At 37.1% G+C, this 16,857-nt stretch overlaps 1 protein-coding gene across 2 annotated transcripts in view; it reads right to left on the reverse strand.

Annotated features, from left to right (window-relative positions):
* LOC106870817 (integrator complex subunit 14) overlaps positions 1-16,857 on the reverse strand; it is a 63,871-nt gene that overhangs the window by 5,211 nt on the left and 41,803 nt on the right. For both annotated transcript variants that reach the window (XM_089363937.1, XM_014917037.3), the window contains exons 8-9: positions 12,372-12,547; positions 301-366 (exon numbers count right to left, since the gene is read on the reverse strand). In XM_089363937.1, the coding sequence (XP_089220063.1) occupies positions 301-366; positions 12,372-12,547 (242 nt within the window). The remainder of the gene's footprint in view (positions 1-300; positions 367-12,371; positions 12,548-16,857) is intronic.

Here is a 16,857-nt window from a genome sequence, read left to right on the forward strand (position 1 = left end):
TGTGTGTGTGTATGCATGTGTGTGCATATGTGAGTGTATTTACAGATGTTTTGCTGAAGTTGCGTGCTACACAATGGTGGTGGTGTCATTTTCCCAGTTAGCAAATCATCTGCTGACTTTAAGCATGTGTAGACATGTGAAATAAGATATCTTTTACTTGTAAAAATGCCTCATCGAGATATTCATCTAACTCATGCTAGTAATGAATGAATATATATATGTATACCCTTCTCCCTTAGTATAAATCTATGAAGATGAGACTTGAATATTCATAAAATAATAGTTAATATGCATATTCACCTTATAGAATTGCTGTTGTTTATCTGGCAGTTTTCTAGCATGGCGCAAAACTTTTTGTAGGTCAGCCTATAAATAAATAGAAGAAAGAAGCAAGTTTATTGTTAATACTAGTGGGAGAAAAACAACCAATAACAGCAAGAATGTTAATAGCAATAACAACAGTAGCTACAATAATATGCTCATGGAGGGAGATATAAATATGGTTGCTCAACCTGCAAGAAACTGTAGCTAAATCTCACTCATATCATAACTTACCATCTTAAAAAAAAATGCACTGATTTTTAGGTCATGAAAACCTAGAAACTTTTGAGAGAAGATGAAATAAATCATTTTTAACATTTGAACTTAAAGCAGATGAAGCTTGAGATAAAGGCTTCAAATTTTGGCACAAGTTGTTGGGGAGGTGGATGGTTGATAAAATTGACCCCAGTACTCAAATGGCACTTATATTATTGACCCCGAAAGAGATGAAAGGCAAAGTTGACCTCAGCAGAATTTGAACTCAGAACGTAAAGTCGGATGAAATGCCATTAAGCATTTTGTTCGATGCGCTAACAATTCTGCCAGCTCGCCACCTTAGATAACTTTTTCAAATTTTTGCACAATACCAGCAGCTTCAGGGAGGGGGGTAAGTCAATTACACCAACCCCAGTAGTCAACTGGTACTTATTTTATCGAGCCCGAATTGGATGAAAGGCAAAGCCGCCCTCGGTGGAATTTGAACTGAGAACATAAAGACAGATGAAATGCCACTACGTATTTTGCCCAGCATGCTAATGCTTCTGCCAAGTCACTGCCTCAATAAAGCTATAAGTAATAGTGTGTAAATATTAGGTCAAAAACCCTTTGGATAAAAAAATAAAGTAAAAAACTGCCTGTGGATAGAGAAATTGAAAAGACTACTTTGGTCCAATAGTAGAACATCTGTCATGTTTATAGATATGGGTTTGTGTTCCATGGGCAGCCTTCAACTTTTTCTATCCACAAGGGATTTTTAACCCAAAATTTACATACTATTATTTGTAGTTATGAGCAGTGAGTGTTATTTCTTTATTGCTTATGCTCGAAATGTATAGGAAATGGCTATTATTTTCTTTAAACTTTGCTTTTGCAATCCCAGTAACAACATTTTGATACTACAATATTCTACAACATTCTAGATAGATTCAATGCTGAATAGACAAGACAGAATTTTCTAGAACTTTCAAGCATAGTCTAGAATTTTCTAGAACTTTCAAGAACAGTGTAGAATCTACTAGAACTTCCAAGAATAGTCTGGAATACTCTAGAACTTTCAAAAAATAGTTTGGAATTGAACTTGAACTGTTTAAAATTCTCTAGAAGTTTCAAGAACAGTCTAGAATTTACTAGAACTTTCAAGAATAGTCTAGAATTTACTAGAACTTTCAAAAATAGTCTAGGATTTACTAGAACTTTCAAGAATAGTCTGGAATATTCTAGAACTTTTGAACTAGAACAGTTTAAAATTCCCTAGAACTTTCAAGAACAGTCTAGAATTTACTAGAACTTTCAAGAATAGTCTGGAATACTCTAGAACTTTTGAAGCAATCACAAGGTAGAAAATTACATGGATCTGGTTGAGACTCCGATGAAAAACTGCAGCAGAATAGGCAGCAAGATGTCCCTGATAAATTGAAGGAAAACATGGGAGAATACTAAGGGAATACTAAGCGTTTCTACCAGAATATGCTAGACTTAGAAGTCATTGCTAAGAAGTATTTAAAGAAAAATATGATGGCAGACTAATTTTGAGGGTTGATACATAAAAGACCTCAAAAATGAAATCTTGCAAATCTACCCATTTCTTAACTCTAATGTTTGCTTTTATACAACTTAACTATAAATATGTTAAATTTGATTTATATGTTGTTGTTTTTTTTTCTGAAAAATGTGCAAACACACAAGCAATGTGTAAATAAAAAGGAATAAAAAGTGGGTTACATAGTTTAATCTGATCCTTGATACGTTAGTTGAAACATTAGCTGAAAGACAAAAACACATACTGTGGTAACAGTTGGAATGCTTTTCAAATCATAGCTCTTCTTGATCAAAGCTGACCTGGGGTTATATCAACCAGCAACAACAATAAGCAAAATACAGCCAAAGATAATTGTTGATATGACATGTAAATGTTTAGAAATTCAACAAAAAGTAAATATTTAGACAGTTACTAAGATGTACGTAGAAGGGAGGGAAATGACAGGCTGATTAAAGGAAGAAAAATAACACAAATACAAAAAGAAGAAAAATCCTGCAGAACAAAGGGAAGAGACAGTGGTCTAAGTTAAGTAGTGAGGTGGGATGAAGGAGGCTGTAAGACAAGATAGAAGGAGGGAGGGTGGAAAGAAATGATAGGTTAACACTGAAGAATCTAATTGTATGTTAGTGAAGGATATAATTTACTAAATATTTTAAATTTCAGTTGTAAGTTGACCAAGTTAAAAATGTCCTGGGGAGATGATCCATAAACTTAGCAAATTGGGTGTTGCCAAGCCCTAAAATTCACTCTATAATTGCCCATGGGCATATAGCGTAATGGTTATGCGTGTGGACTACTAACCCCAAGATTCCGAGTTCAATTCCAGGCAGTGCCTTGAATAAATAAATAAATAATAATAATAATAATAATAACATCAGCAAAAAAATACCTTAGGAATGAGAACCCAGGGTTGGGTTCAAAATTCTACCAGGAAACCTGATGAAGGCTGGAGAGTAAATAATGTAAATGATGTACAGAACTTTTGAACTAGAACAGTTTAAAATTCCCGAGAACTTTCAAGAACAGTCTAGAATTTACTAGAACATAATAGGTGCAGGCATGGCTGTATGGTGTAGTAAGAAGCTTGCTTCTCAACTACATAGTTCCAGGTTCAGTCCCACTGCACGGTACCTTGGGCAAGTGTCTTTTACAATAGCCTCAGGCCGACCAAAGCCTTGGGAGTGGATGGAAACTGAAAGAAGCCCGTCATATATATATGTGTCATAAAGCCTGCTGCTAGGTTGCTTGTGTTTGATTTACATGTTTTCTGTTTTTTATTCTAAGGTAGGGGGATGTGATTTGGTAGGGGGTAGATTTGTTTGATATTCCGGGCAGGTGAAACGAATGCATAAAGTCTTCAAAACTGGCTTGGGTTCCATTGTTACTATTTGTATTTCTCACATTACATTATATTTACATCTTTTAGTTAAGCAAATTTTCTTTCTCATTTCTTTTTGTTTCATTTGCAATTGAAATAAACCTGAATGACTTGCTGTCAGGTGTTAACAAAGATGCCATTGCAAAGCATTCACTTAATATTTTTTTCCCTTGAGCCGTGTGTGAATATATATATATATATATATATATATATTCTATTCAGGGCAACAAAAACATATGTGACCATCACCTGCCTTGGCTGAGACTACTACTGAGTCACCATAACCACCCCTGCCATCATCATCATCATTTACTCTCCTATCTTTTACTTGTTTCAGTCATTAGACTGCAGCCATGCTGGAGCACCACCTTGAAGAATTTTTAGTTGAATGTATCAACCCTAGTGTTTACTTTTTCTAAGCCTGGTACTTATCCTATCAGTCTCTTTTGCCGAACCGCTAAGTTACGACGATGTAAACACACCAGCATCGGTTGTCAAGTGGTGGTGGAGGGACAAACACAGACACAAACACACACACGTATATACGGGCTTCTTTCAGTTTCTGTCTACCAAATCCACTCACAAGGCTTTGGTCGGCCCGAGGCTATAGTAGAAGACACTTGCCCAAGATGCCACGCAGTGGGACTGAACCCGGAACCATGTGGTTGGTAAGCAAACTACTTACCACACAGCCACTCCTGCGCCTATAGTTTTGTTTAGTTTAAGAATATTGCTTGATTCCTGGGGGAACTTACTGATGTCCACACTTCTGATAACATTTATACCAGGTATTAGATCTGAACACACAACCTAATTTAACCTTAATGAAACATTTCTTAATGCAGCAATTTATGAGTTGTGATATCGTTTATTCCTGCTTCTTCTCTGTACTAGTATCAAAGCTTTCATTTTTCCATCACTCAGACTAGTTTTGATAAATCTTCCCTTGGTAACCTGCTAAGAGCAATGTGCAGTAATACAAAGGGTTTCTGTGGTTGTAAAGATTAAAGTCTGATATATTCAGTGGGGTATACGAGTAGTATGGATTGTTTGTGGTTATTAAAACTAAAAACTGATGTATTCAGGAAGGTACAAGTGTAGCATGGTACAAGTGTAGCATGGTACAAGTGTAGCAAAAGTACATTTTTTGGAAATGGGATACAAATAATACTTCAAGAATCAGTGTATTTAGGTCAGAAAATAAAGGTGTTGTGATGACTGCATGGATAAGATGTTGGGTTTCTTGACCAAAAGGTCCATGCATTTGTAGCTTTTCATTGACGTGAACACTAAAGAGAAGGTACATAGAAGTAGAATGATACAACATCTGAAGAATTTGATGAGTGATTTTACTAAATAAATATCGAGAGAGAGGGAGAGAGAGAGATAGGGGGAGGGAGGGAGAGAGAGAGGGGTGAGAAAGGAGAGAGAGAGAGAGGTGAGAAAGGAGAGAGAGAGAGAGAGGGAGTGATGAGTATGTATGTACAAAATAGAATGCATGTATATTTTTTTGAAGTAGTAGATTTCCTTGCGGCAGTTTGGCATTTTTCCCAATGCATGATCTTGAAGGCAGCAAAAAGATGAATATATATATATATATATATATATATATATATATATATATATATATATATATAAATGCATATTTTACTTTACTCACAATTACTCTCTTGCTATATATAATACATACATTACGTACATACATAGCTGCATGTGTGTGTGTATGTGTGTATCTATGATAACTACTGCAGAATAGTTTGTACAAACAGAACATCCACATTGAAGCAGGCATAAATATTACCTCCCAGTATTAACACTGCCTTTGTAGCTTATATATATATATATATATATATATATATATATATGAGAGAGAGAGAGGTATAGAAATGCTGGAATAAAGAGGTTGGTGAAATGAGGTGAGCGGGTGGAAAGAGAGAGGGGGGGGGACTATACCAAGTATAACCGAGAGAGTGGGTGGCCAGCCATTCAGGTTAATAGTTATATGGCGGGAAGGGCCATTAAAGATATGACTAAGATGCTGAGAATATCAAGCAAAGTGGGACGTGCTCCTCTCACTTCAAAAAGTCAATAGCAGAGGGGGAGAGAGAGAGAGAGAGAGAGAGAGAGAGAGAAAGAGCAATATCATCACCATCTTTCACTTGGTGTGTGTGTGTGTGTGTGTGTGTAGACTGGGTGTTTTGAGAGGATGGAACACACACACACACACACACACACAGACACACTAACAGATAACTGTAAGTTTCCCTTTCTCCGTCTCTTTTTCAATCTCACATTTATCTCCACACATTAGTTTCCCACACTTTTTCTGCGTTATCTCCACATTCATGCATACATGTGTGTGTGTGTGTATATATATATATATATATATATATATATATATATATATATATGTATACATATGCGTGTGCATGTATATATATATATATATATATATATATATTTCGGTGTGAATGGTTTTATTAAGTGGTGTTGAGTTTTACAATTCAGTAAATAAGAATAATGGTAATTTTTTCTTATAGTGATCACCGTGCAAATGACTAAGGAAAAAAGTCTAATACGCCATATTATTAGACTATTTTCCTTAGTCATTGCGCAGTGATTGCTATAAGCTTTAAGCTCATAAAAAAAAATACCATTAATCATCATCATCGTTTAACGTCCGCTTTCCATGCTAGCATATATATATTGTCATTTAATGATCAAAATGAGGAGTAGATAGACAGCCGACAACTGATGAAGGGTCATTCTTTATGTTACTTGTCCTGTTTTCCATTTTCTTCTCTTGTTGTTTGTGTATTGAATTCATTTGTTTTTGTATTTCAAGTTATTTAGTGTTTGGTGACGTTCTGTACCCATATATGCATGTGTATATGTAAGTGGCACTCCATTTGTAACGACGACGAGGGTTCCAGTTGATCCGATTGATGGAACAGGCTGCTCGTGAAATTAACGTGCAAGTGGCTGAGCACTCCACAGACACGTGTACCCTTAATGTAGTTCCCGGGGAGATTCAGCGTGACACAGAGTGTGACAAGGCTGACCCTTTGAATTACAGGCACAACAGAAACAGGAAGAAAGAGTGAGAGAAAGTTGTGGTAAAAGAGTACAGCAGGGTTTGCCACCATCCCCTCCTGGAGCCTCGTGGGGCTTTAAGTGTTTTCACTCAATAAACACTCACAATGCCTGGTCTGGGAATCGAAACTGTGATCTCACAACCGCGAGTCTGTTGCCCTAACCACTGGGCCATTGAGCGTCTGCTGTATATATGCGTGTGTGTGTATATACATATATGCATATATGCATATATATATATATATATATATATATATATATATATATATATATATATATATATATATATATATACATACATATATACACATACATATATATAAACATATATTCATACATACACATACATACATACATATTGAGTGGCCTTGCTCTAATATATATATCTGATGATTATCTAAACACTTCCTCTACATGTAAGAGTTTGACGTATAGAAATTATCTTTCATTTATTTATCAAATACATATCAAACCAGATTTACTCCCACCCCACTCTCATTAGGACTAGTCTAATCTAATGAATTTCCTCACATAAGTTGCATTAACATGCAGTTATCTTTTAAAAAATATGAAAATTTCCCCTTTATACCATGGCAACGATGATGATGATGATGATGATGATGATGATCAACCCCTTTGTGAACTGTACTGTTGGTGGTTATAGGTTTACAGTGGGCCTATCAATGCTTCACTGTAGTTCTGATGATGAGGTGAGGGTGACCAAAGCATCTGGGTTAGAGTAACTACTATAGAACTATTGGGTTGTGGGCCAGTACTGGGCCACACAGAAAGAATAACTTCTAAAACCATAAATCTAGACAGCTTTCTTCAGAGAATACCAGTCAAGCCACCCAAACCTGGATACAACTCACTCAATAAGAACTCACTACTTGAATGGACCATAAACAAAACTTGACTGTAAAAAGGATTTAGATAATCCCAACAGGTGGTGCTATTAAGTTAGACATGGCCTGGACCAATCTTTGGTCGAAACACATCTAAGTTTTATCTAAGTTTCTATTTCATTGACTATTGCAATCTGCAGGGTGTTGAACTCACGATCACCAGATCATGGGTTTGATTCGGAGACCAGGTGGTGTGTTGTGTTCTTGAGCAAAACATTACACTTGATGTTGCTCTAGTGTTGTGGGGGCCAGCATGCCATGCCAAGGAATAGACCCCGATGTTTCCTCTGGGTGTTGTAAAAGGTGACTAAAATAGGTTGAGATGGGATTTGTACTCTGACCTCATAAAACCCTCACCAACAGGTGAAGGGTTGTCGCCTGAGTAGTACAAAGGTGTCATCTGCCAGGAGTAGGCAATCAGAAACAAATGGGAGATACTGCTGTTGTGACTACTACTACTACTACTGTCCATTATATATGTATTATATATCATCATCATTGTGTAAGGTCTGTTTTCCATGCTGGCATGGGTTGGATGGATTGACCAGGGCTGGTAAGCTGATGGGCTGCACCAGACTCCAGTCTGATTTGGCATGGTTTCTATGGCTGGATGCCCTTCCTAGTGTCAACCACTCCAGGACGAAACATCACAAACATAAGATATGCAAATGATACAGTCTTACTAGCAGAATCAGAAAAGGAACTTCAGAGTCTTCTGGATGTAGAGGTCAGAGAAAATGAGAGGAAGGGTCTGTTCATAAATTGCAAGTGTATGATGGTGACAAAGAAGAGAAACCCAAAGTTCATGCTGAAAGTGAACAATCAAATCATGAAGCAGGTACATTCTTTCAACTACCTTGGGACTTTGAGAATATAGAAGATGCAAGATGTGTGAAAGAGATCAAAAAACGAATATCGCCAACAAAAATCTACATTCTCAAAATTGCACAAGATCTTGGGAAACTGTACTCTGAGCATCAAGACCAAGATCCATATATTGAACTGCTATGTCTACCTTGTGTTAATGTATGGAAGTGAGGCATGGTCTATAACACCAGAAACGAGACGCAAAGAACTGTGGAATGTGGTTTTTAAGGCGAGTATTGAGGAGAGAATGGACAAAGTGTCTGATGGAGAAGTGATGATCCAGGCTACATTGAATAGGAAGCTGATTCATGAGATAATGGGCAGGCAACTTAGATTTCTTGGTCGTGTGATGAGGGAAGAGGGTCTGGATGACTGGAAAGATTGAAGAGAAAAGAAGCAGAGGGCGGGGGGGGGGGGAGAAGGATGATGTAGATGTTAAGCTTGACGAAATGGTTGGAAGAAAGAAGCATTGAACATCAGGAAGTGAAACTGTTGGAGAAAACAAAAAAACAGAGAATTGTGGCAAAACATGGTCACCTATGACCTACATTCTGGACATGGCATCAAAAGGGAAAAAGTGAGAGGAGATGGAAAATGGATTGTTTATGACAATGTGAAGTGTGGCAAATCACGACAAATAAACTTCAAAGTAGGACCCACGAAAGGTTCTGCCTTCAATCCGGTGGGATTGGAAGAGTCTTGTCTTTTATGAACTTTTTCCTACAAAAAGCACCATCAATACAGCTGTGTACTGTGACCAGCTGGACAAATTAAATGCAGAGATCTACCAGAAGTGTCCAGAACTTGTTAATCATAAGGGCACACAATGCTAGACAACACAATTCAGTGTAGACATAGCAGACATTACTGGAGCTTGGCGGGGAAGTTTTGCTTCACTCTCCAAATTTGTCCAAACTTACCCCTATGGATTTTCACCTGTTTTAGTCCCTTCAAAAATTCATTGAATGGATAGACCTTCAGTGCTGAAGAGGATGTAAAGATTCAACAGGAAGAGACAAGAAATTCTTTGAACAGAGAATAATGAATCAACCTCATAAGATGACTGACAATACTGAAACTAAACAGTTATTATATCATTGATTGAATAAATCACTTTATCTTTAAAACTTGAATCATATAACTTTATGGCCAACCCAATATATATATATGTGTGTGTGTGTGTGTGTGTAATAAACAAATGCATAGGAAGCATATCAAATTATTCCTGGGAAGACACTGAGTAAATAATAAAAACTTATGAGCTTCATGGCCTGAAGTGAGTGGAAGGGTGAGTGGTTAGCAAAACCGGTTTAAGAGCATGAGAATAAAGGGATTATAATGAAGTTTTATGCATTATTCAACAATCTTTTTTCAACCTATATCAACCAAAAGAAATATTAAAGTGAAACAGCATGAAAGTGCAACAAGGAAGCACATGATAAATTGCATGAAGCTCACACAGTTAATGCTTGTTAGCTTGCCGAGAGGAAGCGGGAGAGATCTAATGTTTCAGTCTAACGTCTCAGAAGGATACAAACAGTGTAGTAGAGAACCATGATTTTCTGCACGTTCTACTTTATAATATATGCCAAGTCTTGCTGACATGACAAATTGCACACGCTCCACACTGTAAAGGGGATTGGTGATACAAAGAACAACCTCTATCCTGTAAGCCAACCTCCTGAAAAAGAAAAACATTACATACACAACAAAGCTGATCAATGTAGGTGCAGCTATGGCTGTGTGGTATAAGAAGTTTGCTTCCCAACTACATGGTTCTGGGTTCAGTTCCACACTGTGGAACCTTGGGCAAATATCTTCAACTATAGCCTCAGGCTGACCAAAGCCTTGTGAGTAGATCTGGTAGACAAAAACTAAAAGAAGCCCATTGTGTGTGTATATATATGTGTGTGTGTGTGTGTGTGTGTGTGTGTGTGTGTGTGTGTGTGTGTGTGTATGTATGTATGTACTGGAGTAAGCACATAAATGTGAAACAAGGTGGGAAAAAGAGTACTCAAATACCAGAGGTAGAGTAATATGCTTTATTTAAAAGCAGCAGAAATATAACAAAAAACTGTTACTCGGAGTTTCACGTTCCCGTTCATCAGGACAGTTTTGTTATATAACTGGAAAGTGTTGAATGTTAGAGACACGGAAGATCCAGAACAACAAATCTGTATGCAGTACCTGATTGTGAGGCTGACTGCCTATATACAACAACAACAGCTAAGAAAAACAGGACGGTTTAGACATGTCTGTGTTTGCTTGAACACGTAACTTAATCTGTGCCATAAATATTGAATAATATTGTGTGCAGCAGTCGAGTGTATGTCAATGGAGATAGAAATTTATTGGCTGAATGACTTATACAAAAGCTAGACACAGCATGTTGTTTGTGTGAGGAAGACAGAAAAAAAAAACTGATGCTAATGAAGATGCTAACCAGAGCATGAACTTTAATGGAAAAGAAATGAGGTGGGTATGCTCCAGGTGGAGAGGTAATGGTAGTGTGTGTGTGTTAACTGTGTAGCACAAATGAATTGAGAGAAAAGCTGGTTGTAAGAGAGATAGGATGTAGCATGTAACAGAGAGAAGACAGTGCTGGTATGGGCATATGATATATGCGGATCATCTGTTGGCGTTAGGAAGGGCATCCAGCTGTAGAAACTCTGCCAAATCAGATTGGAGCCTGGTGTCGCCTCCTGGTTTCACCAGGCCTCAGTCAAAGTTTCTGTGGCCAATAGGTATATATATGTTTTTAGGTTTGAATTATTTATGTGGGAGGTTTTGGAATGTAGCACCCACGATAGTCGAAAGATTACTGTAATTGCATACTTCCTTATTTATCTATTAACACAATGAATACCATCCTGATTCCTCCCTTTCCACCCTATAATAAAATTCTGGTCTTTATGGTTCCATCAAACATATTCTTGGTAATAAAGTTGGCATGGATGGGTCTTAACAGAATTGCCCCTCATTACTGATTCTATCCTGTACTGGGATCAAAATGGCTTCTGCAAAGGTAGATCAATGCTATCATAGATCTTTTCCTTTAAAAGAATCACAAAAGAACTCAGGATTTTCAAGCAAAAGGCATAAATTGCATTTGTGGATTTCTCTACCTAACCTGTTGAACCATGAAGTCCCAGATGAGATTGTCGAAGCTGTTAACCATCATGTACAAAAACCCCTCAAGATTTGTGCAAAGAATAAAAAAGGTCAACTAAAGAGTTTCCAACAACAGTAGGTATCCTTCAAGAAGACACTTTGGCTCCTTTTTCTTTGAGTTTGTAGTGGACTACAACCTTAAGAATAAAGTCTTTTGCTTGAAAACAAGTAAAGGTTAATGCAACCATAGAATGTTGCCGCAAGAACTCTTGTTTAACCCATGCCATCATTATTGGCAGAGAATCAGATCCTGTGATATTTGGTAATATCTCTACATTCTGTGTTCAATTCCCACCCAGGTCTACTTTGCTTTTCGTTATTCAGAAGTTGATGAAAAATTACTGGGGTCTATGTAAATGACTATATCCTTGGAGCTGGTGCCACAACAGCAAAAATTGAAGTCCAATAAGTGAAAGAAGACAAAATAAGGAAGGAATATACAAAAACTATTAGAAGAAGAAGGCGAAGAAGAAGAAGAAGAAGAAGAAGAAGAAGAAGAAGAAGAAGAAGAAGAAGAAGAAGGCGAAGAAGAAGAAGAAGGCGAAGAAGGCGAAGAAGGAGTAGAAGGCGAAGAAGGAGAAGAAGAAGAAGGGGAAGAAGAAGAAAAAGAACAACAACAAGAACAAGGAGGAAAAGGAGAAGAAGAACAACAAGAACAAGAAGAGGGGGAAGAAGAAGAAGAAGAAGAAGAAGAAAAAGAAGAAGAAGAAGAAGAAGAAGAAAAAGAAGAAGAAGAAGAAGAAGAACAAGAAGAGGGGGAAGAAGAAGAAGAAGAAGAAGAAGAAGAAGAAGAAGAAGAAGAAAGAGGTGAGTAGGTTGGAGGAGGAGAATAGAAATGACTATCAAACAGTGTCTGTACGGATGAGCGATGACATACTTGTAAACCAGATGTTTTGATCCAAACAACACAGCTTTGGGCATAACTTCGCTTATCTGTTGGCCGAATAGGAAATGGTGTTTTACTATCGTCGGTACCATACGGAGATTCCTCACCAAATTCATAAACTGGTCCAAGCTGCTTAATGTTGCCAAGCCAGCAGATGCTATTTTCACCTAAAAAAACAAAAAACAAAAACCAAAAAAATATGTAAGAACGTAATAAGGTTATATTCTTTTTTACTTCTTTATTATTGTTGTTATTATTTTGTATAATTTTATACTGGTATAACAAGAAATTGAAATTCATTTATGGAAACAAGAATAATTATACATTCGTAATATATGCATTCATGTCAGAATACATATATGCTTTCCTTGAGATACTATTTAAATTCTTCTTCAAAGAATTCAAACAGGTTTCTTAAACAGATTAACAGGAGTTCCTTGTTTGAGTCAACACAGCTTCAGGGAAATGTGACTTTGTGAGTGAGAATTAATTTTTATGTAGGCGTGGGTATATTTGTATATGTGTGAATGTTATGTCTGTATGTGTGTTTGCATGGATGTAGTTGGACTCATGAAGTGGACATACAAGTGTTGAAGACAATAGCGATTTTTTTTTTGAATAAATTAACTCTTTAGTATTTCAAGATGTCTTTATGCAATTTTGGTAAATATATCTGTTAAAATGAGATGTCAGTGTTATTTTCATTTTTGCGTAATTTAGACAACAGTTTATTCACTACAGCCTGTATATGCTGACACAAATACATATATGTATATAAGACGACATGGAAAAGCAGCCGGGACACTCTGTGGAGTGGTTGGTGTTAGGAAGGGCATCCAGCCGTAGAAACCAAACCAATAGAGTGCCTGGTGCAGCTCTCCAGCATGCCATCTCCAGTCAAACCATCTAACCCATGCCAGCATGGAAAATGGACATTAAATGATGCTGATGATCCTACTGTTCTATTAAAGTAGAATTCAACAAAAAAAAAAGGACTCCATGAAGTGAGAGATAAATATCACAGTGCCCCTATGGCAAGTAACTATTAGTATCACTTATTTTAAATACTGTATACATTAAATGATATATATATAAGTATATTGTATGTCATGTATGGGGTGCATGTTTCAAAATTTCACTTTATAAATGTGTGCACTTAACTTCCGTTTTTTTTTTTTTTTTTTACTAATCCATAAGAAATTAGTTCAACACGACACTTTAATACTTCATGGTTGAATGGTACACTAATTTGCTTAGCACTTGGATTTTATGTAGGGAATTATATGACAACAAGTGTTATTTTATTTTAATCTCAGGTCTAACCACGCCTTGTGAAATTGTGTAGGTGAAAACAATGTGAAAGCTTGTTATGCGCTCAATCTGATCTGGCAAAGTTTCTACAGCTGGATACCCTTCCTAACGCCAACCACTCCCAAGGTGTAGTGGGTGTTTTTATGTGCCACCAGCACGAGGGCCAGACAGGCAATTCTGGCAACGACCATGCTTAAAAGGTGTTTTTTACGTGCTACCTGCACGGGAGCCAGTCCGGCGGCACTGGCAACGACCATGCTCGAATGTTCACGTCAATAATGCCTGAGGATTATCTTGAGAATACAAGTGTTTGTGGAATATTAAGCCACTTAATCCTTTAACATTCAGATCACTCTGTCAAATGTGATGCTTATATATTTATTTATTTATTCATATTACAAGAAAAAAAGGGATAAAGCTCCTTCCCAAGTCACATAGGACCAGTTTCCCAGTTTCTGTGCTGTATATATTCCCCCTGGACAGAACACTAGTCCATTGCAGGCTCACGTATCTTTGCCAAACTGGAGTAAAGTGAAATGAAGTGTTTTGCTCAAGGAAACAACATATCGCCTGGCCCAGAGATTGAAACCACAGTCTTATGATCATGAGTCCAACACCATAACCACTAAGCCATGTGCCTCCACTATTTGTTAATACTGCTTTGAATTAATCATGCATTATCTCGTAGCTTCAAGATTTTGGTGTTGTGATTGTAGGGTAGGTGTGAGATGCTGGATCTGGCCACTTTGAACATGAAACGCAGAATATTTGGGTTCTTTTTTCTTTTATTCTTTTTACTTGTTTCAGTTATTTGACTGCAGCCATGCTGGAGCACTACCTTTTAGTTGAGTAAATCGACCCCAGGACTTATTCTTTGTAAGCCTAGTACTTATTCTATCGGTCTCTTTTGCCGAACCACCATGGTTTCTCTGGCTGGATGCCCTTCCTAACACCAACTCCTTTACAGAGTGTACTGGGTGCTTTTATGTGGAACTGGCAAGAGCACTCTTACATGTCACTGGTACAGTCTGTTATGAATAAATATGTTAGCTCTGTTTGATAATTTCATAAAATTAGAACAGTAGAGTTCAGTTAGCAACTTGTCCAATGCTTTAATGAGTTTCCCAATTCTTCTGGCTGCATAATTAATTCTAGCTTAGAATTTTTTAATGCTTCATGAATTAAACATGCTAAAGCCTACATACATATATTAATTATTCTCATTAATTACAAAAAAGTTTCCTTGTACACAGACATTAACGCTTTAGTATTCTGATTCCTCTGTGAAATGTAATGCTTACTATACTCATAGTTTTGAATTAATCATGCATTTTCTCATAGCTTTGAGAATATGATGATGTTATTATATATTTTAGTATGACACCTCTTGCTAGTTTATAAAAGAAATGACACATAGTTCTAGATAGGATGGCCATAACAGGACTCATTTATCATAGTTCTTCAGGATAAAGGTTGATTACCAACACATTTATCGTCAGCTGTGCAGCCACCTGACCAATGAAACGAGACCTATCTGAGGTAGCTCATTTCTACTAGAAATGGTAGCAAAAGCTTTTTCAAAACCTTACTCTGCCATCTTAAAAAAGGAAGGACATACTGACCAAATAGTCCTAGATGGAATAATTACGTTTGGAATAGGGTTAAGGTTAGGGTTAGGGTTAGGGTTAGGGTTAGGGTTAGGGTTTCAGCTGTAAATACAATTGATCATAAGTTTGCCTGATCAGGCCTGCTCTGGCAGCTAAAACACTATCGACACCAACAGCATCAACACTAACAACAATACTAAATTTTCACTATATTATAATGAAGGAGGCTAGATCTTATAGGTCACTTGACCTGTTAGAAATAGCAACCAAGCCTGTCTCAACAAGAATGAATGTTATGTTGCAGAATGCAGTCATAGCTATAAGAAAAGACATTATGCTCACAGCTGGAGTGGGAATGTCTTTTGTCATATGTTAGGTCAGAGCTCACTAGAAACTAAACAGCAATAACAACAGTGACACTAACAACACCACCACCAATGTTATAATCCCAACTACTATTACATAAATAAAGATCTTGTTTGGTGATTTAAGATCCACTAAAAAATAAGGAGATAAAATTCCATATACAAAACAAACTATCAAGTAATTAAGACCAGCCAGAGCAAAGTTCAATTGTTTATATACAACAATGTAGTTATTATATCTTCCTTGCATGCTGTGTATATATCCTAATGTAATGGGTCCATCTGGTTTTCATTTCGTTGTTCAATCAATTGAACTCCTTATTCTCTGAATATTCCCCAGAAACATGTGCTTGTAACACGATACTCAAGCTGAATGAGTATGACTGTAACAGAATCCACCTGGCAGGTTATGTTAAAAGGTAGATCCTGTCTACCTAATTTCATGCACAAGAACAGGGTATCAAATTCAGAATCTCACAATCACAAAGAGAACTTCTACACTAATCATTAAGCATTATACATTAAGCTTCCTTGCAGCTACGGAGAAAAATATGCAGAACAAATTTTCTGTGGATTACTCAGAAAAGGAACAATAATGAAGACATCCTTTCTACAGGGTTTTACAAATTAGTGGGAAAGGTTGGGTAAAACTTGATATCCAAGACTGGAGGCCTATAGAAAATGTCTGCAACAGAGCAAAGTAGGTAGAGCTAAACTGGACATGTTGAGTCTACCAACCAAGAAACAGTCTCATCCAATGGACTTCTGTAGAACTGCTTTCTACTCAGTTTCATTTGCAAATCTTGGTTTGACCCAAAGCTATGGGAAAAGGCACCTGTATGAGTTATGGTACACCGATTCCCAAGACTGTGAACTTCATACAACTATGCTTGTTTCTATAACTGATTTCTAACATAGACACAGCAACTTAAATCTCAGGGAGGAAATAGCCAACTAGGTGCAGAAGTGGGTGTGTGGTAAAAAGCTTGCTTCCAAACCACATGGTTCTGGGTTCAGTCCCACTGTATGATACCTTGGGCTAGTGTCTTCTACTATAGACTTGGGCTGACCAAAGCGTTGTGAGTGGATTTGGTAGATGGAAACAGAAAGAAGCCTGTTGTATATATGTGTGTGTGTGTTTGTCCCCCACCACTGCTTGACAACCAGTGTTTATGCTTAGTGGTTCAGAAAAAG

The sequence above is a fragment of the Octopus bimaculoides genome, chromosome 15, assembly GCF_046866305.1.
Source record: "Octopus bimaculoides isolate indiv1 chromosome 15, ASM4686630v1, whole genome shotgun sequence".
NCBI classification, from domain to species: domain Eukaryota; kingdom Metazoa; phylum Mollusca; class Cephalopoda; order Octopoda; family Octopodidae; genus Octopus; species Octopus bimaculoides.